General features: G+C 32.7%; 1 protein-coding gene across 1 annotated transcript; it reads left to right on the top strand.

The window, feature by feature from the left end:
• The first annotated feature begins 7,284 nt into the window (after nt 1-7,284).
• Nucleotides 7,285-15,084, top strand: LOC126881353 (uncharacterized). Its single transcript, XM_050645602.1, has 2 exons — nt 7,285-7,819; nt 9,963-15,084. Exon 2 carries the CDS (start codon nt 11,383-11,385, stop codon nt 12,250-12,252), a length of 870 nt encoding a protein of 289 aa, XP_050501559.1. The 5' UTR covers nt 7,285-7,819; nt 9,963-11,382; the 3' UTR covers nt 12,253-15,084.
• The last annotated feature ends 8,306 nt before the right edge of the window (nt 15,085-23,390 follow it).

The raw sequence follows: 23,390 nt of genomic DNA, 5'->3' as shown, positions 1-23,390 counted from the left end.
TATTCCATAATTTAGCCCCTCTCTGTATATCAGGAGACCGGCGACAATCTAACCAATAGTTTAGCAATAATTAAAATGTTAATTAAAAAATTTCGGTCGAAATAATAACCAGAAAGATTATGATACACCAGAATAACTATGATTTTCATATAAAAAAGCACTATACCTATTCAACGTACCTTACAGGATTGAAATTGGACCATTTGAGCGGTCTCAGGAATGTTATAAAGAAACAATTTTTTGGCTTATAAACAAATAGAACCCCTCAGAAAATATTAGATTAAATTAAATTAAGTTAACGCTGTTGAAAAGAGCACGGCTTCTGTGTCCTTTTCGAAGAAAAACAAATTGAATTGCGAGGAGTGATTCCAGGTATAACCGGTCAAATTTGACCGGCATTTGCGACAGAGTTATAAACAACAGGATTTTAATCTTTGAACCATTAGATACCTTTTAATTCCGGTCCTCTTTGTACATACAAATTTTCATATCTTCAAGACACTCATAACAAAAAAGATTTATGTCACTGTCACCAAATTATTTAATTATTGATAAATAATTACTTCCCTCAAATTTTAGTTGAAAATTAAAGATTTTGTTTGGAAAACCCGAATTTTCCGAAGAAAATTTCCGTCGAAGGAAATTGGAATAAATTATCAATGTGCAGAATTAAATTACTGTCAATTTTTATGTGAGTGTTTTGGTTTAAAGTTAAAATTTTCGGAGTTATAGAGCAATAATAAAAAAAAAGATTTCGGAGTGCTAATTTGTTTATAAACAAAATAGCACACTTTCTGTGGACTTTGCACAGCTATATTACTAATATAGGAAATCTTAAGATTTGATTTCAGCATGTCCAGCAATAAAATAGCTGGTAATTAATTTTCCTTGTTTTTTACTAATTTTCCCAGATTATTACCTCACATCTTTCATTGAGTTGATGATTCATGTTGTGGACATTCTCAATTATTATATTTCTAATTTAATACTATTCTATCTAATTCCTCAAAACAAGCAAATTTCAATTAAACCCAGCTATATTATAATACCTTTTGATTTAGTTTTCCTTGCAAGAAATAAACAAAACACATCTAAACTAAACCTAACCTCGCTTTTGGCCATTCATTCATCTCCGTGTCAAATAATTTCGACAGTCGCCATATTGAAAGCGACTTGTTTTTGGTCGAAATTTGATTTGGGCCCCTTTGGAGTCAGCTGTCAGCCGTTGGGAGAACCTACGTCACTTGGTCGGCAGGGTTGCCAAGTATAATTCTTGTTACATCCTCCCCCTTTGGATCAGACGTAGAGTATGGCTGATACAAAACGGAATAACTGGTTATTAGCGAGGGCTTGGAACAGACCTCGGGCATCATACATGAGCATCTTGATAGCGCTTAGGAGGGCGCTTGGAACGTCTGCGTCTCTGTATGGAACAATCACTCTGCGTAGGCAACCAGGTAATACTGGAGTCGCTGGTTGGGGTTACAGGTACACCAGAACCTGTAGATTGCTCGTTGAGGCGTCTGTAATCAACGCACATGCGAAAGGTACCGTCTTTTTTTGGGAACGAGTACAGTTGGTGCAGCATAATCTGAGTCGCTTTCATCAATGATTTCCATTTCCAATAAATGATGGATTTCATTTTTGAGTATCTCTGCTTTCTGAGGTGTTGTCCTATAAGGGGGCACAGCGATTGGAATATCACTGGTTAAATTAATACAATGCTCAGCAAATGGTGTAGGTTCATTATGTTCCATAAAAACGCCACCGTACTGATTTATCAAGCATTGTAAAGTACTACGCTCAGAAGTATTTAACTGTGAAGCTTCGTCCTGTCGTAAAGTAAGTTCAAGAAAATTAATTGAAGCATTGCAGGAGTTAGGTTACCGTAATAGTTTATGTTGAATATCAGGAGAATCAGCAAATGAGAATTTCATTTGAGAGATATTAATAATAATATCAGCATTTTTTAAGAAGTCTATACCAAGAAGAGTTTTAGCTGATGTGTGTTCAGGAAATGCCACAAAAGTTGTAGGTATATCTAATAGGAGAACCAAACACTCAAAAATATGAGCTGTTACCGTGCGGCTTATACCGTCAGCAAGCACTAAACTCATTTCCTTGGAAATATAGTGTAGACCTTTGTTTAAAAAATGATTGTAAAGTCTAATTCCAGCTATAGTACATTTAGCTCCAGTATCAACATATGCGCAACCACTCAAACCTAAGACACTTATTGGTAAGAGGGGACGATTATTCAAATTGTTAGTTTCTGCTAAAAGAAGCTCTACAGAAGAAGCTACTTCTGTGGTAATAGGATTTACAGAAATTTTACAGTTAGGACAATTTGTTCGAACATAACCAGGTGTATTGCAACCGTAACAAACTACACTGGAAGAACGTTGAGAAGGTACATTTGAAGTGCTAGGATTTGTATTTGGACGACTAGGAGGTACAGAGGTGCTAACTGAATCATTAGAATTAGATTGCTTAAATTTTCTGCATTCTGGCTGAGTATGGCCAAAATTTTAACAAAATGTACACTTCGGTCTGAATTTTGGTTTGACAGAATCTTTTCTTCATTCGATTGAGGTTTTTGTCGTTGATTAGAGTCGGTAGCAACTAAACCTTCCTTTAAGGATGCTTCGATTTCTCGAGATTCCCTTAAAAGTTACTTAAAGTCTCGAAATTTATTCCTTGGTAACTTTTTTCGTATTTTACGCTCCATTAAGCCATAAACCATATACAACTGAACCTCTTCGGTTAGGGTATAAGGTAATTGTGCGAGCAAAGCTCGAATACGAGAAACAAACAGTTCGGTAGGTTCCTTAGAATTTTGTTCACGCGAGAATAATTCTCGAAATATTACATGAGGAGGAAGTTTTCTCGAATAGGCATCTCTCAAGGCTTGTACAGCGTCTTCCCATGTGAGAATGGTATTTTTGACACGTTGCCATCATGTAGCAGCACTACCATTAAGAAGCATGGATAAACCAAGAAGAGCATTTTCATCAATTATTTGGGAACAGTCCTTAAAAGTGATCACATTGTCGAGAAAAGCTTCAACATCAGCGTTAACAGTACCATCAAAGCGAGCGGTACATTTAACGAAGTTTCCTCCTGACGTATGTGTAGGAGTTCTATTAAGGTCTCTGATTTGTACCAGAATATCTTCATATACTTGTTTGTTAGAATTAGCAAGTACCGAAAGTAATGAATTAAATTGATCTTGTGACATTGTTACCATAGCGGGATCAGAACATTCTCCTGCTGTAGGATTTTTTGAATTACCTTTTGACATTGTACAAAGTATAGCAGATAACAAAATATTACTAAATATGTAACAGACATACGCAATAAAAGTGATTTTATTGAAAAAATTAAATAGTTATATGTATATGCAATAAAAGTTATTTTATTGAGAAATCGTAATATAATTACATGCAATAAAGTTATTTTATTGAAAAAGTTATACAATTATATGCAATAAAGTTATTTTATTGAAAAGTTATACAATTATATGCAATAAAGTCATTTTATTGAAAAGTTATATAATTATATGCAATTAAGTTATTTTATTGAAAAGGTTTTATAATTATATTTTAATTTAAAATCCGAGCAAATTCGGTAAAATTTTAAATTTGGCAACAAAATATTGAAAAAGTTTGAAGAGCTACGAAACAGTGTTCGACATAGGCAACACCGCGCAATAATAATAATAATATCGTATGGCATTTTTGCCGGGGAGATCCTTTCGGATAGTTCCAGCGCCAATTACATCTTTAACCCTGTTTCAAGTAACTAATGTCGATGTACACTAGCCCAGGGGGACCGACGGCTTAACGTACTCTCCGAGGCACGGTGAGACGGCTCGTGTCATTATTGGAAATGAAAATGGTTTGTCTTTGGCAGGGATCGAACCCACGTCTACTGGCGTATGAGGCCAGCGTTTATGCCGTTACCCACGGCCGCTCACCGCGCAGAACGACAAGCAAGCGAACATCAATTCGAATAATCGAAATACGAAATCGATTCCCCGTACTCAGATCGTGAATGCAAAATCGATATACCGGTGAAACATGAAAACCGCGCAAAATGCATGCCACGCTATGAAAAAGTAGGGTTAATGATTTTAAAATAGTACTTACAGCAAAATTCGGGTATTAAAAGCACTTTAACACTTACGAAACAATGTCTATAATTCCTGGCCACTAAGTTGGGACGCCAAATATAAGGGGATGAAGGGGTTTAGGGTGTGAGAGTCAGGATATATTGGCTCCGTGCGTCTCCCCTCTACTTACAGTCACGTGGCACGCTGTCAGATTTTGTCAGGACGTTTTAACTTGTGTCTTATGGGTATATTTTGTTAAACTTGAATATTTTATTTTGTAGTGATAATAACCGAATACAATTGTTAGAATTCATTAGTTATTAATTTATAATGTAATTTATAGTGCAACAAAATATTTTCTTTTTCGTTAATAAATATTTATTGACATAAACTGCGATAGTGAGGTTATGTATACAAAATCAAACTGATAATCAATATTGAAAAGTGAAGAATTTATATCACATTAAGTGCGTTTTTTATTATGGTGGAGGTGAAGGCCTTAGCGCAAAATAGAACCCGATGGCGCGTTTTCACTCAAGCTCTATGCTCCACTTAGGAGTTCAAGAACATTATATATATATATATATATATATATATATATATATATATATATATATATATAATGAACCAAAAGTATTTGCTGACAACGTAAGGAAGTAAACGTTCAATATTGGGTTTGCAGCAATAAAAAGTGAAATGTGTACTCTTGTAAATTTTTTATTCCAAGCTTTCGGACATGGTTATGTCCTTCATCAGGGAGCTACAAATGTGATGAATAGTTTGTTAACGTTGGTATAATTAATTAAAAAATTCGCTACTTACAAACTTATTGAGATTGTATCATCAATGATGTTATATTATAATGTTGATAAAATTTATCACAGTCTGTCATCTTTGTTAAGTCTAAAACTTACTCCTATATTTAAAATCAAAAATTGCTTTACATTCACAACACTTAATTATTATAAAACCATGCCATGACATTGTTATTCTTAATTTTATTATATCGCCATTAGTTTTTGTCACGACAATCAAGTAGTTTTTATTATTGGCTTTTCGGAACTCTCCGTGTGTAAATTTAAAAATATTCGAATTGACAGATGAAAACTCCACACCCACAATATCAAGCAACTGGCAGTACAGCAAATTATAGGCCTATCATTGGGTGTATTGTGGCAATATAAATTATTTTATATTTGTTAATATTAGAAAGGAGTGAAGCTTTAACCTGCCAATTCTTCAATACAAAGCTTTTCAAACTAACATAAAAATTTTTTTTTTTTTTTTTTTTTTTTTTTTTTTTTCAGGTCATAATTCTAACAACGTTACAATTGATTGAGTTTTTATTTTTTATGACCCCAGTATCTGTGTGTATAAAAAAATTACTAAATTTTTAAACAAACTTTAATGAAAAAAAATTATCTTTTGAAAAAATCCTTCAAAAACTTTCTTTCCCTTAAATGTCCATTGATAAATTATTGGTTTTGTTATTGTTGCATTTATCTAGTAGTAACAGATAGGAGAACATTTCATTTAGATGACCAATATCCGTTCTATGATTCATTGCATTAATATCTTGGCAAATGTAGGCCATTTCAAGAAAAAGTCTTTTGGTGATGTTACTTTCCTGTTCTACTACTTTGATGTTATTATAATCTATCCGATGCCCATTTTTAAATGCATGTTCACCCAATGCACTTCTTTCAGGATGTAGTCTATTATCAGACTTGTGGGATGTCATTCGGTCTTTAAGGCATCTTGATGTTTGACCATAGTATACTTGTTCACATGATCCGCACGGTATACAATAAACAACATCCGTTAAGGACAAGAGTGAGGATTGGTCTTTGAGTTTAGAAAAAACTTTGTTCACTGTTAGTACTGTTTTAAATGCAATTTTGATATTCTCAATAGATGAAAAAATTCTACTAAGTTTAAGGCAAATATCCTTAATATATGGAAGCGATACATATCTAATTGCGGTTTGTTTTGGTAAAGGATCTACAGGTCCTATCATATCTTGTGATAAAGATATATTTTCCTCGTTTCTTAAAAGACTACTTGAATTTTGTGGAGTGTTAAACAAAATTTTCTGTAGTAGTGTACTTGGGTATGAGTTTTCAATGAATAGGGTATAAAGGATTTTTAGATTTTTTGTATGGAAAGTGGTATCGCTGATTTTAAGGACACGATTTTTCATTTCTTTAACTAAATTAAGTTTCATTGAATATTTATGGTATGACCAAAAATTGAGATATCTACCCGAACTGATAGGTTTTCTATACCAATCAACCAGCAAATGGGTACCTTTTCGTATCAATTTGGTATCCAAAAAAGGTTTTTTCAAAAGATAATTTTTTTTTCATTGAAGTTTGTTTAAAAATTTAGTAATTTTTTTATACACACAGATACTGGGGTCATAAAAAATAAAAACTCAATCAATTGTAACGTTGTTAGAATTATGACCTGGAAAAAAAAAAAAAAAAAATTTTTATGTTAGTTTGAAAAGCTTTGTATTGAAGAATTGGCAGGTTAAAGCTTCACTCCTTTCTAATATTAACAAATATAAAATAATTTATATTGCCACAATACACCCAATGATAGGCCTATAATTTGCTGTACTGCCAGTTTCTTGATATTGTGGGTGTGGAGTTTTCATCTGTCAATTCGAATATTTTTAAATTTACACACGGAGAGTTCCGAAAAGCCAATAATAAAAACTACTTGATTGTCGTGACAAAAACTAATGGCGATATAATAAAATTAAGAATAACAATGTCATGGCATGGTTTTATAATAATTAAGTGTTGTGAATGTAAAGCAATTTTTGATTTTAAATATAGGAGTAAGTTTTAGACTTAACAAAGATGACAGACTGTGATAAATTTTATCAACATTATAATATAACATCATTGATGATACAATCTCAATAAGTTTGTAAGTAGCGAATTTTTTAATTAATTATACCAACGTTAACAAACTATTCATCACATTTGTAGCTCCCTGATGAAGGACATAACCATGTCCGAAAGCTTGGAATAAAAAATTTACAAGAGTACACATTTCACTTTTTATTGCTGCAAACCCAATATTGAACGTTTATATATATATATATATATATATATATATATATATATATATATATATATATATTCATATTTATATCATTATTGCTTCCATATTATATACCGTAGCATTGAATGTTGCGTCCTTCGAACTATTACGTCCGAATATTGGACGCAATAAAACCATCCTGATTTTATGGACTTCCCACTACTTCTACTTAAAAATGGCGCCTTAGTTAAATGCAGATTTCTATATTTACCCATAGCCCAAAACGTCATGCCGCTCTCTAGTTCGATTTCTGAGATATTAAACTTCTCCTAAAAATCGTGAGACGCAATAATATTCTAAACTTGTAATCAAATGAATAATGTTAGTTCAGCGAGTTGACGAAAGTGGCGCGGTTATAATATACATATTTACCGTATACTTCGTTTCCTTTAGAACATTATTGCGTCAAAATAGGAGATATGACAACGTTGCCCAGAGTATCTATTTTTAGAACATAACAGAATCTTTCGACCTTGGCTAGTTTGTTTTCGGCGGTTTGTTTCTCGTTGATTTTAATATAATATATCAACTTGTTCGTCCTGTTGCTTATTGCGTCGTATATTTATTGTGTTCTTTTAATCCTCAAACAAATAGGTAAGTGAATTTCTATGTTAATATTTTTATTAGAAGGGAAAAATTTTTAATTATTTTTTCTTTTTGATTTCGAGATTATTTATTAGCCTATGCACTAAAAGAGTAAAATATATTAAAAATATTTTTGATAATATTTATCAATTCAGTAATTACTTAATTAATCAGTTAAATAAGTTAAATGCACAACTTTGTTAAGTACATTTTTAAAGAAATCAGTTACTGTTTTCATTTATTGGATAAATTGAGGTAAACTTACTATAGCACAGCATTAAATTAAAAAGTAATTTTTTGTAATTTAAAAAAATGGTAAATATTCAAATATTTGGACGTCATTGCAATCATTTTTGTGACCACTTGTTTTAAGTTTCAATAATTGTAAAAATAGGTACATATATCATTTCAAAGGAATAATGTACTCTTACTAAAAATAAAACCATTTACTCACGGTTTTTGCTCCAAATTTTAAACAACCGTTTATATTGACATGAAATTTGGCATACACATAGCTAACAAGGCTAAGAAAGAAAGTGATATTGTGCCGATGTGTGCTTTTGCCCTAGGGATGAGTTTCACTCCTTCTCGGGGGTGAAAAAACATGCTTTTAAAAAAAGGCCGGTGATGGATAAATTGACTATTTTTAAGCAACTACTTTTGTTCTATAGCCTTTTTCACAAGTCAATATTTTTCGAGTTATTTGCGAGTGAATATGTTCATTTTTCAACAAAAAAACATGTTTTTAGATGGTTTTTCGCAGATAACTCAAAAAGTGAATATTTTATCGGAAAAAAAAATACTTTTAGCAGAAATACAGCTTATACAAAGTGAAAAAACGGTGTATGTATGGGGCCTCTAGACCCAGCATAAGCAGTTTTGTAGCCAATGAAAAATAGTTTCATATTCGTCAAATTCCAAATCAATATTTCAACGTGAAATAATAAAAAAAATGGAGAAACTTTTGAGGAAAAGTTTAAAAGTAGCTTTATTTTCGTTTTTTTTTTTAAGTTTCTAACATCAAAAGTAAGCAAGTTACGCTCAAAATAAAGTTAGTCCGTCTTTTTTGAAAAAAAAAACAATGGGATAACCACCCCGAAATTAGGATCTCAAAGAAAATTAATCGTTACCGCTTCACAAGTTGCTTTACTTATGTATTATTTTGATGATCTGTAAGTTTCATCGGTTCAAAGTGTTTATCTTTGAAAAAATTGGAAATAAAGTAAAATTTTCTTAATTTTTAATTTTGACAAAAACGTGTTTTTTTCAAAATAAGTTACAAATTATTATTGATAGGCACCAAAAACCTCAAAGAACAAAAATTTGTAAGCTTTGCTTTTTTGAATACTTTTTTTTATTTTCAGTAAGACAAAAATGGATTCAGATATGGCTGTTTAAAATTATTTGCATACACTCGTGATTAGTGATTCGTTCAAGCCCTCTCTACTACAGCTCTTTTAAAAATAAGCACATTGAACCGATGAACTAACAGACCATATAAACAATACGTGCACGAGTAAAGGAACTTGTGAAGCGGGAACGATTAATTTTATTTTAGATGCTAATTATGGGGTGATTTTCACATTTTTTTTTTATAAAAAAAGATATTAACTTTATTTTGAGCGTAACTTGCTTACGGTTGATGCTAGAAACTCATTTAGAAACACAAATAAAGATTTTTTTAACACTTTACAAAAGTTGTAATGAGTTTTCCTCAGAAACCTTTTTAATTTTTGGATATTTCAAGTTGAAATATTCGTTTTGGAATTTGACGAATATCCTATTTTTCATTAGCTAGAACTCGGCTTCTGCTGGGTCTAGAGACCTCATACATACATCATTTTTTTCTCCTTTCTATAGAACCGAAGTTGTTTATAATTAGTCAGTTTCATTTCCTGACTTATTTTGAACGTATATTTTTTCACCCTCGAGAAGGGGTGAAACTCACCCCCAGGTCAAAAGCACACCAAATTGCATGTCAATCTTTTCAATCAAGCTCTTTTTCTTAGCGATGTAGAATATATTTATTCCTTATTTACCTTTTAAAGTACAAAGATATTTATTTAGTAGATAACTTATACTGAACAAAATTATTTGGCGGATTGCGCGAATAAAGCTCGTATATACTTTAATTCTATATTTTCTATTATAGGAGACCGATTCAGATAACAGCAGTGCTACAAACTTAAGTCAAAAAAATCTCAGGATTCTCACAGAAACTTGTACCGACCACCAGTTAATCTATGAAGTGAAAGATGTTTTAGCCCTCGAGTCAACGATAACTGGGGTACAAGAACATATACACAATTACAATAAACAAAAATGTAGAAATACAGGTAATCTCGAACACCCTTACAAAAGAAAACCAGATTATTGTTACTACTGTGAAACGGAAGTTCTTAATTTTGGTCGCCATATTATAAGGAACCATTCAATGGAAGTCGATGTGGCTGAAATTATCTCCAAACCAATCAAATCATGTGAAAGAAGAAGTCTATTTGATAAACTCTAGGAAATTTTTTAACTGATGGTGGAAACTGTTTCAAGGCTGTTAGACAGACTTATGTACCAGATCGGGTTCTCATTCATTGTGACAATTGTTTACGATTTTTCTCTTCCAAACTATTATACCGACATAGAAAAAAATGTGGAAATAGAAGCAATCAAGAGAGGGCACAATTTGCTAGCCAATCAAAAATGTGTCCCAACATTAAAATTGATCATCGACTAAAAGAAGAAATGTTTCTCAGGATGAGAGAGGACAGGATTTCAATGGAAGCCAAGAACGACTTTCTAATTCGTCCATTTGGAACCCGTTGTTTGAAGACGCACAGAGAAAAGCATTTTATAGCAGTTACATCACGCAAAATGAAGGAATTGTCAAAAATATTTAAAGAAAGGAGAAAAATAGACCCATCTATATCCACTATGTTTTCAGCATTGCGACCAAAGTATTTGATGCCTTTGTTGAAACCACAAAACGAATAGCTTGTTATGATCCTGAAAAAGACTTGTCTCCAAATGTTGCCATGAATATAGTGAGATCACTCAAACAATGTTGCGATTTTGCAATCACTTTTGCCTATAAGAAACAAACTGCATACTTATCTGTTTCAACTGCTACAATTGAGGCATAGCTTAAAACTTTAATTCATCTATTTGAGGCAAACTGGAGTATTGAGGCCTCAACCCAAGCAGCTAATAATTTAAATCTTAACAAATGGAATAAGGTTACAATAGTTCCACTAGCGAATGGTCTAAAATTGCTAAGATCCCATTTAGTTAAACTTGCTGACGATGCAACGAAAATTCTGCAGAATTATTTGTGACACTACAGTTGAAAATGCACCGCAAAAGACTGACTCCAAAAATGTACTAAAATTAGAAGATATTAAAGCGTTTAACAATATCATTGAATCTGTGTACTGTAGAATAATTTTGCTAAACAGAAAACGTTCTGGAGAATTACAGAGAATGTCCTTTTACACTTATGTTAACTCTATCGGAAATCAAAATATGAAGAGTTTCAAAAAGCAGTTTCACCTTCTGAAAAAAAAAAACTATTAAGTTCAATGAAGACAGTAGCCATTAGAGGTAAGAGGGGCAGGGGTGTTCCAGTTTTGTTCAACCCCGAGGTACAAAATCATATCGATACTTTGCTTGCGGTTAAAAATGAATTTGTACCAAGGGATAATCCTTACCTATTTGCTCCTGTTAAATCTTCTTCACATTTAATCAGTTACAAAATATTAGGAGAGCACGCAAAATTATCCGTTGCGAAATATCCTACTTATATAACATCGACTCGTTTGCGTAAGCATCTGGCAACTTTATCACAATTATTAAATTTATCTGATGGAGAGATTGAACAATTAGCTACTTTCATGGGATACAGACAGAACTACAGAAGTTCCTACAGACTGCCAGATGATATTTACCAAACTACTAAAATAGCGAAACTGTTGATGGTAATGGAAAAGGGAACAGCCAACAAATTCAAAGGAAAATCTTTAGATGAAGTAGAAATTGATATGGACAAAAATCTTTTCGAAGATAACTTTTCTGAAAGCGATGTTGATGGTGACGATGAGTTAAAGTGTTTGCTACATGATGATAGTGAACCATCAACTAGTCAAATACGCCAGTCAATGGGAGCAAGAATAGGATATTACCTCCAAATTCTATCCTACTGCATGGATTTTAATGAAATTTTGGGCCTAGCTTCTACTTATCTCCTAATTCAAAGTCTACCCTATGCCGATGTGTGCTTTTATCTTGGGGGTGGTTCCCACCCCTTCTTAAGGGTGGAAAATTTTTTGGTTAAAATTACCACAGAATTCGCTAGAGAACCTAATTCTAAGCAAAAACTGTTCCATAATTTTTTTTTGAAAACTCAATACTTTTTGAGATATTCGTGGTTGAAAATTGGCCATTTTCATTGAAACATAATACCTTTTCGAACGGTTTTTTGCGAATACCTTAAAAACTATGCATCTAACTAAGAAAACTATATTAAACATTTTTGTAGGTTATAAAAGAAACAAAGAGAGACTTGCCTTATTAAATCTTCCAGTTATACAAAAAAGAGATATGGTAGGTGAAAATATTTTGTTTTTAAATTGGTGTCATCATCATCATCAGCCCATAGTCGTCCACTGCTGAACATAGGCCTCCTCGAAAAACTTCCATTCAGATCTATCCTGCGCTGCTGCAATCCAGTTGGTACAAATCCTCTTTATGTCGTCAGTCCATCTTGTGGGTGGTCTTCCCGGGTTTCGTCTATCCGCTCTCGGTCTCCATTCCAAGATTTTTTTGGTCCACCTATCATCTTTCATTCTAGCGACGTGTCCTGCCCACTTCCATTTAATTTTGGCTATGTGTTTTATTATGTCTTCTACACCACTTCTTCTACGAATTTCTTCGTTTCTTACCCTATCTCTTAACGTTATGCCCAACAATGATCTTTCCATTCTACGTTGCGTCACTTGTAGTTTTCGTGCAGATGTCCTTGTTAGGGTAAGTGTCTCTGCGCCATATGTAAGAACAGGCAGGACACATTGATTAAAGGCTCTTCTTTTTAAGCTGATAGGTATATCACCTTTAAAAATATCACGTAGTCTTCCATATGCTGCCCATCCCAGAGTTATTCTTCTTAGCAGCTCAGCAGTTTGATTGTCTCTGCTAATTTTTACCGTATGTCCAAGGTATATGTAGCTGTCAACAACTTCAATTTCGACGTCTTCTACCTTTAAAGGATGGCTCGGAACTAAATTCGTCATCATTTTGGTCTTTTGGTAATTAATATTTAGACCTACTTTACGTGCTGCATTGCGGAGTTCATTCAACATATCATTGGCAGTTTTTAGGTCATCTGAAATCAGAACAATATCATCTGCGAATCGTAGATGACTGAGCATCTCACCATCGATATTTATTCCTTTATTTTCCCATTCCAGTGATTTCAAAGCATGTTCAAGTACAGTAATGAACAACTTAGGCGACATAGTATCTCCCTGTCGAATACCTCTCCTGATATATATCTTATTGGTAGGACCGTGTTAAATTGGTGTATTCAACTTGAAATAACAGAGAAACGGTCGATTTTAGGTGTATAATGCTAATAATATCTTTTGAGGTGCTTGAAAAGACCTTTACAATGAGTTATATTAAAGGTCCATTACATTAAAACTGAGCGAGATATGATGCAAACAAAATTGATAACTAATGTATTTTAAGAAAAAATGAGAAGTAATTTTAACCCACATCCACCAAAATGTAAATGCATAATTTTTCCTCCAAAATACCTTTTATTATAGTGTTATTTATATGTTCAAAAAGTTGGACGGGTTTAAAATGAATGATTTTTGAAAAAACAAAGATAAAATTTTAGAGCGCATTTTTAAATTTTCTTAAAAATTTTCCTTTTTCTCCATGTAACTTGAAAATGATAAGAGATAGAGTGATGAAAAATAAAAAGGAAATTTTTATCTGAAAAAGCCCTACATTTTTGTGTAATATCCTTCTTTCGTATCTCTTATCTTTTTCGAGTTACATGGAGGAAAAGGAAGATTTCTAAGAAAATTTAAAAATGCGCTCTACAATTTGATCTTATTTTTTTCAAAAACCATTCATTTTAATCTAGTCCAACTTTTTAAACATAGAAATAACACTATAATAAAAAGTATTGTAGAAGAAAAACGATGTAGGTATTTAAATTCTGATGGATGAGGGGTTAAATATACTTCTCATTTCTTCTTTAAATACATTAGTCATCAATTTTTTGCAGAATATCTCGCTTAGTTTGCATGTAATCGACAATTAGTATTGCTCATTTTAAAGGTCTTTTCAAACACTACAAAAGTTATTAGTATCATTATACACCTAAAATCGACCGTTTCTCTGTTATTTCAAGTTGAATACACCGATTTGAGCATGCAGCAAAAAAACGAACTCTTCTTACCTACCATATCCCTCTTTGTATTTTAACTAGAAGATTTATGAAGGGACGAATCTCTTTGTTTTTTATAACCTACAGAAATATGTTATATAGTTTTTTTATTAGATGCATAGTTTTTAATTTATTCGCAAAAATTCGTACGAAAAAATACGAATTCGTACGAATAACTCAAAAAGTATAGAGTTTTAAAAAAATAATTATAGAACAGTTTTACTTAAAATTATGTTCTCTAGCCTCTTCCGTGGCTATTTTAACCAAAACATTTTTCACCCTCGAGAAGGGGTGAGAACCACCCCCAAGATAAAAGCTCACATCGGCATAGGGTAGACTTTGTTTCTTGAGCTATTCCCTACTTACTGTAAAAATATCAAGTAAATCGATGTAGTACGATGGAATTCGGAGCCAAATACCCTCATTGACTGCCCTAAAAGTGAGAATACCATTTTTACAACGAAAAAAAAAAAAAAATAAAACATTCAAAAATAAAACTGCGCGAAAACTAGTTCCATGGACAGAAAGACAAAAGTCTGTCACTCTAAACTTTTTCAAGAATCACATCAAATCTAGAAGGCCTCCAAAAAAAGGGAAGTGTGAAGAACTAAAGAATAAATTTCCTGAGCTATTGAACAAAATAACTGGTTAAAGATTAAAGTATTCATACAAAATTCATATTGCAATAATAAAAATTAACGCATGCTTTTTTATTAAATTTTGGGTTTTACATTACTCTAAGAATGATTGTTTATATTTAAAAGAATAAAATTTTGTATTTTAAATGATTGTTGTTTTTATCAAGGAATAAAAACTAGAAAATTTTTATTATCGTTTTATTAATACTCCTATTAAATAAATCCCAATTTAAAATAAAATAAAATTATTATTATCATTAATGAGGATCTATTTTAAATGCATTGAGTAACCAAAGTTAAAAAGTCCATTTAAAACATCTATAATTGATTTCCCTTGTAGGAATCTAAATTTAGCTGATGAATAAGAACAGGTGTTCGAACTTTTTGTAGTAAGTAAGTATGGCAACACTGTAATGACGCAATAATATACAATATACACTAAATTGGAGCTAATAAAGTGGGATACCGAAAGGAGTTAGCAACATTTGCAAATTGAATGAAAATTTGAATTTAAAAAAAATATTTTATTAAAACCAAAATTAGCAGCCCTTATTAATAAACAGTTTATAACAAATATTCACTATCGAATCGAACGTAACTCATCGCTATCAAGGAGACGCAAGAAGGTGCAAGTACGAAAAGACGCAACATTGTTGGAAAGATGTATATATATATATATATATATATATATATATATATATATATATATATATATATATATATATATATATATATATATATATATATATATATATATAAGTGCGTTTTTATTTTCTGTTTATATTAATACATAATATCACTAGCGTGACACGGCATTTTTTTAAATGTCTCATTGGAACATACACAAAGCGTCCTGATAAAATTTCAAAAAACCGCCACCATGAGCAGGTCGGTCGATTTTGCTTTGACACTTTGTTAACGCTCGGGGAGTTTTGCTCGTACTGGAACTTCAACTGTAAAGAATGGGAAGTACCTTACACATCGGGGTTGAATAATAATAGGCACAAACTTTACTGTGCGGTATAATCACCGAAAGAAACAGAAACAAACTACATTATTAAAACTAGATTACTAATATAGTTCAAATGGCTCCTCACTTCTCGGAGCGTAAACAGGAACTCTTTTGGAGTCAGCCTCCGCCATGTCAGCTGTCAGCCGTTGGGAGAACCTACGTCACTTGGTCGGCAGGGTTGCCAAGTATAATTCTTGTTACAATGTTTTAAAGCGGTTTTTCGTAAATCACTGAAAAACTGAAGTTTTTACAAAAAAGATAATAATAGTTTAATTCGTATAGCTTATATTTTAAGGATAAACTCTTAAATCACGTGCATTTCGATTATTGAGCTACAACCCCTTAGCAAGAAAACCACCCCATCTTCCCGGCTTAAGAGAGAGATGTACAGTAGAACCCCGATTATCCGTGCTCTTCGGGACCGGACGTTGGCACGGATAATTGAAAAACACGGATAATCCGAACATGTATTTTTTGTTGTAATATATATGTACAATTCGACAAATGAGACCTGGCGGTTGACCTTGCCTGAAAATACACAGCGATAAATGCACAATACGGCAAGGTCACGCGCCAGGTCTCGCTTGTCCAATTGTACGTATATCCATACAAGCGAAAATTGCTACGAAAACGGACATGGAAAATTGCAACCTGGAATATACAAGGGATACGAACTAAACAGACAGAAGTTTTTTCAGAGCTGGAGAAACAAAATATTGATATCTGTGTGCTCACGGAAACGAAGAAAAAGGGGAAAGGAAATGAAGAGACGGGGAACTACATTCATCTTTATAGTGGTGTACCTAAAGACTGGAGAGCCAAAAGGGGAGTATCTATAGCAATTAAGAAAGACTATAGAAAACACATTAAAAAATGGGAAGAAGTGGATGAGCAAATAATCACATTAGAGATAGAGAAAAACGGTCACAGCATAACAATAATCGGAATCTACGCTCCCAATGAAGATGCAGATAAACAAACAAAGGACAATTTCTACAATAAACTATCCGATGTAGTAAATGCTATTAAAAATGACAATGAATTGTACATTTTAGGAGACGCAAATGGGAGAGTAGGAAGAGAGCAGAATCACTCTGTAGTGGGGAGGTATGGCGAAGAAACACTGAACGAAAACGGTACTCGTCTGAGAGATTTTTGCCAATTCCGATCGCTAAAAATAATGAATGAGTTCTTCTCACACAAAAATATCCACAAATTCACATGGACGCAACCTACAAAAAAACTACGGTCAATAATTGACTACATAATCCAAAGAGAAAGCTCTAGGCTCAAGACTACAGACGTGAGGGTATACCGGGGACCAGAATGTGGATCCGATCACCACCTGTTGGTAGCCAGCATAAGAATAACTTACCGGTCAACAAATACAAAAAGGCGAAAAAAAGACGAAGAAACTAATATTTCAGAAAAGTGTTATAAGTTGGAAAGCTTAAAACACGAATCGACCAAATTTTTGTATAAGTTGAGACTGGCCTCAAAATTAAGATTTATAGAAAGTAACACCCATAACACCGAAAAGTTGTACCAGCAAATAAAAAAAGCATACACGCAGCAGCAAAGGAAGCGTTAGGGTATTTGGAAAAAGATGATAAACAAAATCCAGAATGGTGGTCAGAGAAACTAAAAGGTTTAGTAGACAACAAGAAGACAGCGTACCAAAAATGGCTACAGACACAGGACTTACAAGATCAAAGAGTATACGCACAACTGAACAGAGAAGTGAAAAGAGAAGTAATAAGGAGTAAAAATGACACATGGGAAAGAAAGTGCGAAGAGGTGGAAAGATACATAGGCGGATCCAAAGTAGCTGAAGCATGGAAAACGATAAAAAATATCAGAAAAGAAAATAAAGGGCAGAGTAATTTAAATTTAATAAGTACCAAAGAATGGGAAGATTACTATAAGATACTACTGAAAGAAACTAGACCCGAATTTGTGGTAAATGAAATGGACATGCAGACGAATGTAAATGAACAAGTTAGAAGAATAACTACAAAAGAAATAAAAGAAGCCTTATTAGAATCAAAAAATGGGAAAGCATCAGGACCTGGAAATATCCCATCGAACTGATAAAATATGGACCAGACATACTGCACGAAATAATGACGGATCTCTTCAACAAATGCATGTTGCAGGGAGAAAAAATACCAGAAGACTGGAATTGTGCATACATTAGCTCGATTTACAAAAAAGGAGACAAAACGTTGTGCAAAAACTACAGAGGTATAAGTATAACCAGCGCAGTGGGGAGGTTGTATGGCCGAGTATTAAAGAAAAGGGTGGAATTAGAAATTCAGGACATGGAAGAACAAAGTGGTTTTCGCGCCGGTAGATCGTGCGCAGATAACATATTCGTGATGCAACAAATAATAGAGAAAAGAAGAGCAAGGAATCTGTCTACTCACCTAACATTTATTGATCTGGAAAAAGCCTACGACACGGTGCCTTTAAAGAAACTCTTTGAAATTTTGACCACGATCGGCATAAGCGAAGCATATGTGCGAACAATTCAAAATATGTATCAAAATCCGAAAAGTTGTATTAAACAGGGAAAATCTATGTCGAAACTATTCCCTGTTACAAAAGGTTTAAGGCAAGGGTGCTGCTTATGGCCAACACTATTTAAAATATACATCCAGAAAGCTCTGGAGCAATGGAGGAAAACAGTTGCTGGGATGGGAATAATGATTGAAGAAAACTGCTTAACAACTTTGTTTTTTGCTGATGACCAAGTAATTCTTGCCAACGATGAACATGATATGGATTATATGCTAAGAAAGTTACAGATCGAATATGAAAAATGGGGCCTATGTATGAACATGGAGAAAACGGAATATTTGAGAATAGGAGAGGAAACGGAAGATCCGGAATTAGAGTTAAGAAATATAAGGAAATGTAAGGAATATAGATATTTAGGAAGCATAATATCAGAAGAAGGAACTACAAAAAGAGACATACAGCATAGGATACAGCAAGGAAGGAAAGCAACTCATATTTTAAATGGTCTACTATGGTCTAACAAGGTGACCCAAGTAGCAATTTTTCGACGCATTGGTTGTCAGTACAAACAAATGCACTGTATACAACGTTGCCTGAGAGCATTTTCAGATGTTTCGGCCAACGTCCCCTACCCCGACTGACATTACGATGTTACAACCTTTAGTTATACGGGCAACTAATTTATTACCATTGTGTCACAATGATTGTGACAACTACATAATATCACAGTTCAGTGTGGTTCAGTTTTTTCAACAATCACAACGAGTTAAAAATGTTATAATGCTAAACTAATTTACGCCCTGGCCGACTCTGTATCACCTAATATATTTATTATTCTGAAGCTATTTCTTTGTGGCATTTACCTATGTAATTTATTATTCTAAATGGGAAATAATAAAGCCACAATTTAACTTAATGATTGTACATATTAACGTTTCCACTTCCACTTCGGACGTTTAAATATACAAGTAGTTTTTAATAATAATTGTTTTCAGACAATTGTTGTGGAAATTTTACAAAAAAAAAACAACCACAACAATTGTCTGAAAAAAATTATTATTAAAAACTACTTGTATATTTAAACGTCCGAAGTGGAAGTGGAAACGTTAATAATATGTACAATCATTAATATAAGTAAAATTGTGGCTTATTTCCCATTTAGAATAATAAATTACATAGGTAAATGCCACAAAGAAATCAGAAATCAGTCACAAAGCTTCAGAATAATACATATATTAGGTGATAATGAACAATGATTTAAAATAAACAAGAATGTGTGTGTACTTTGTACGCACGTAAGAAGTTATACTTCTACTACATATTATGTGATTTTTAAGACTATACCAAAAATTTAAAAAAATAAAAGAATAAAACGCACACAAACACATTGAAAAATGCCACAAAGAAAAAATGATTTCTGGACGATAATAATTGTTGGCAAAAATTTTAAATACGCATTTGCTGAAAAAAAAATTATATAACAAATAGGTATACTTACAATCATAATATGCATAAAAAAATAAAAAAATAAAACTTGCATCGGGAATTGAACCCTTGAATTTCGTGCCGCTTTGACTCGTAATCGAAGCGTAGACTCACTCGTCCAATCGCACATTATTTATCATCTGGAAAAATACGGTAACTGAACGTTTTACTGTTTGACAATTGTTTTGAAAATTTTGTAGTTTAAATTTTGTGGAAGAAAATATAAAAATATAACAAAACAGTAAGAAAACAATATATTAGATGAAGATTGGTAGAACTTTTGTTGGTAATCAAATTAAGTATGTAAATCAAAGCATTACATACCTACTAGATAAATAAATCTACGCCAAAAAATCATAATTTAAAAATAAAAATCGAACCTAATTTGGGATTTCTCTCTAAAATCCGCATTCTTGAGAAAATAAATGTATGTATTTCAACCTAATCCAAATGTATAATTACAATATGATTATAATAAAAACTAGGTACTTACCAAATTAGAATGAGTTTTCCTTGTCCAAAATAGTCCAAAAGTCCAAAAATGTAGGTATATGAAAACTATTTAAAAAGGCAGTATAACTATTAACTAACTTTTGTTTGTTGTTTCTTTTCACACAAATTTTAAAACGCAACAACCATAAATAATCTAACTACAGCTGTGCCACAGCCACCATATTGAATAATTTTTGACATGTCATTTGAACATCCAATCAGAACAAAGTTATAATGCGCATGCGCCCGATCGCTAGGTTTTCCCATATAAAAATTTACCCTCTATCGCCGGTAAAGAAGTATAACTTCAACAATGTTTTAAATACATACTTTTAAAACTTATAAGATTTTTAAAAGTTTTAAAGTTCTAAAATATGTATGTACTTATAATGATCATTCGTTCGTACCACGTAATACATCCAAGGGCGCCCATATAAAAATTTTTAGGGGGGGGCCAAACGTGAAGATGTTGCACATTACATTTTGTATATTTCGGATGACAATATATACAGTAGACTCTCTCTATAACGAACACGGATATAACGAGGTTTCGCTTATAACGAGGTACATTAGGTGTCCCCTGAAATTCCTATTGAACTATAACGCTCTATAACGAGGTATATTTGGTTATAACGAGGAAAATTTAAATCGAAGAATACTTGTCTTTACCTGTTTTTAGCGTTGTAATGGTCATAAATAAATAAATGCTCCAACTACCTGTACATAGAAATGCCCAACATCTGTCTTATTATCGAGGCCAGTGCTATAATAAACTCGGCCACCTGTAATAAACATCTGCCTGTTTATAGACCGATATTAAATACTATAGGAAATTTACAATTTATGGCGGCGAAGTCTCATTGTTCACTGTTCAGGTTGACCATCGACACATAATAAACTACGTAAGAGGCATCAAAAGATTTCAATATTATTATTGTTTGATATAACGCGATCCGCCTATAACGAGATAATTAATTCACCATTTCAGTTCTCGTTATAGAGGGAGTCTACTGTAGTTTAAACCACCTAAAAAACCTAGTTTGAACCCTGTTGTGAGGAATTATTCATACATTTAAACACTAGACCAAGTTTTTAAAAGGAAATGTCATGGGTACCACAAAAGTTGAGCCTCTCTTTAAAACCCGTTTGAAAAGAATACAATGCTTGTAAAGCCTTCCCTTCAACTTTGGCGAGCAGACTAACCAAGAGTATGTGTCGAACCAAGTTTTTACTGTAAAATCTTAAAAAGGAGCCCCCTTTATTTTTGAAGATATAGAATCCTTATGAAAAATAAGGCACACATATTCCAAACATTTTTAGAATTGTTGATAGATGGCGCAAATAAATCGCATTTTCCGAATATAGCGCCATCCGTCAACAATTCTAAAAAAGTTCGAATAAATGTTACTTATTTTTTGAGGAGGAAACTCAATCTGCAAGAAAAAACGGGGGTTCCTATTTAAGATTTTAAAGTTAACTCTCACCCCACCTCCAGAGTGTGGAATGAAAAATCCTGTTTGGTGTCATTCTATAGATTTTTGAAAAATATTAAACACGTGTTTTTTAGTTTTATCTGGAAGTACATATATTTCTCGAGATATTAGACCGTTTCTATAATTTTGCTGTGGTATCACGATATACCGTTTTTTCCGATTATAGCGCTATCTACCTATCCACAATTCGCAAAATGGCTCGAATAAAATTTGCTTATTTTTACAAGGAAAATCCAAATCTGCAACAAAAATTAGGGGTTCCATTTAAGATTTTAAAGTTACCCCCCGCTCCACACCCAGGGGTTGAAGTGGTGGACTTGTTTAGTGTCATCGCATAGATTTTTGAAAATTATTGAACACGTATTTTTCAGTTTTTCGATCCGATGTTCATTTCGCGAATTATTCGGCCTTTCCGCTACTTTTGGGACACCCTGTATATAACACTCATTCATCATGAAAGATCACCTGTTTTTCATTTAAATAAATTTGTTCTGTTCATCATAATGCACACTTTAAAAATAATCTACTTACTAAAAAAATACTTTTGCTAACTAAAATTTGACTATGTTCAATAAATTTTAAAAAGTATTTTTCAGTATGAATTTTTTCAAAATATAAAATATAATTACTTTATACCAGTTGTTAAAGACAAATGGCTCATTAGTGATTATCGATCAGAGATCGGAATTCTTGCTGATATGGTTTTTTTGCAGTATAAAAATGATTCATTTAATTTGTAATTTTGGGTGTCGATTACAGTGTATATGTTTCCCAAGCCTCTAATCTCTGTCAATGTTTTCGTTAGTAGCATACCGTGATTGTGGGAAATGTGTATTATGCACATTCCATACAGACCACTGTCGCAGACACAAAGATTTTCTGTTAAACTATTAATAACTACCCAATATGTGAATTTTTTTTATTAATAAATATGTTGTTTCCAATTTATCTCTCAAAATTATCCAATAATGTTTTGACAAAAATGCGTTTATGTAATATAAATTTAATTTTTTTCTTTCCCGAAAAGCTAGGGGGGGCCACGGCCCCCCCCTGCCCGTGTGTATGGGCGCCTATGAATACATCGAAAGATCGACAATCTGGTTGTGCTTGTAGTCGGTTCACTTCGGCTGAAAACAATTATTATTAAAAACTACTTGTATATTTAAACGTCCGAAGTGGAAGTGGAAACGTTAATATGTACAATCATTAAGTTAAATTGTGGCTTTATTATTTCCCATTTAGAATAATAAATTACATAGGTAAATGCCACAAAGAAATAGCTTCAGAATAATAAATATATTAGGTGGCGATAATGAACAATGATTTAAAATAAACAATGTTTTAAATACTTTTAAAACTTATAAGATTTTTAGAAGTTTTAAAGTTCTAAAATATTATGTACTTATAATGATCATTCGTTCGTACCGCGTAATACATCGAAAGATCGACAATCTGGTTGTGCTTGTAGTCGGTTCACTTCGCAGCGTTGCCA

Source organism: Diabrotica virgifera, chromosome 3, assembly GCF_917563875.1.
Source record: "Diabrotica virgifera virgifera chromosome 3, PGI_DIABVI_V3a".
Classification (NCBI taxonomy): domain Eukaryota; kingdom Metazoa; phylum Arthropoda; class Insecta; order Coleoptera; family Chrysomelidae; genus Diabrotica; species Diabrotica virgifera.
This window is presented reverse-complemented; position numbering and strand designations above follow the sequence as displayed.

Excerpts from the sequence above, each read along its gene's own strand:
- LOC126881353 (XM_050645602.1), top strand. The coding sequence starts at position 11,383 with ATGAAGACAGTAGCCATTAGAGGTAAGAGGGGCAGGGGTGTTCCAGTT.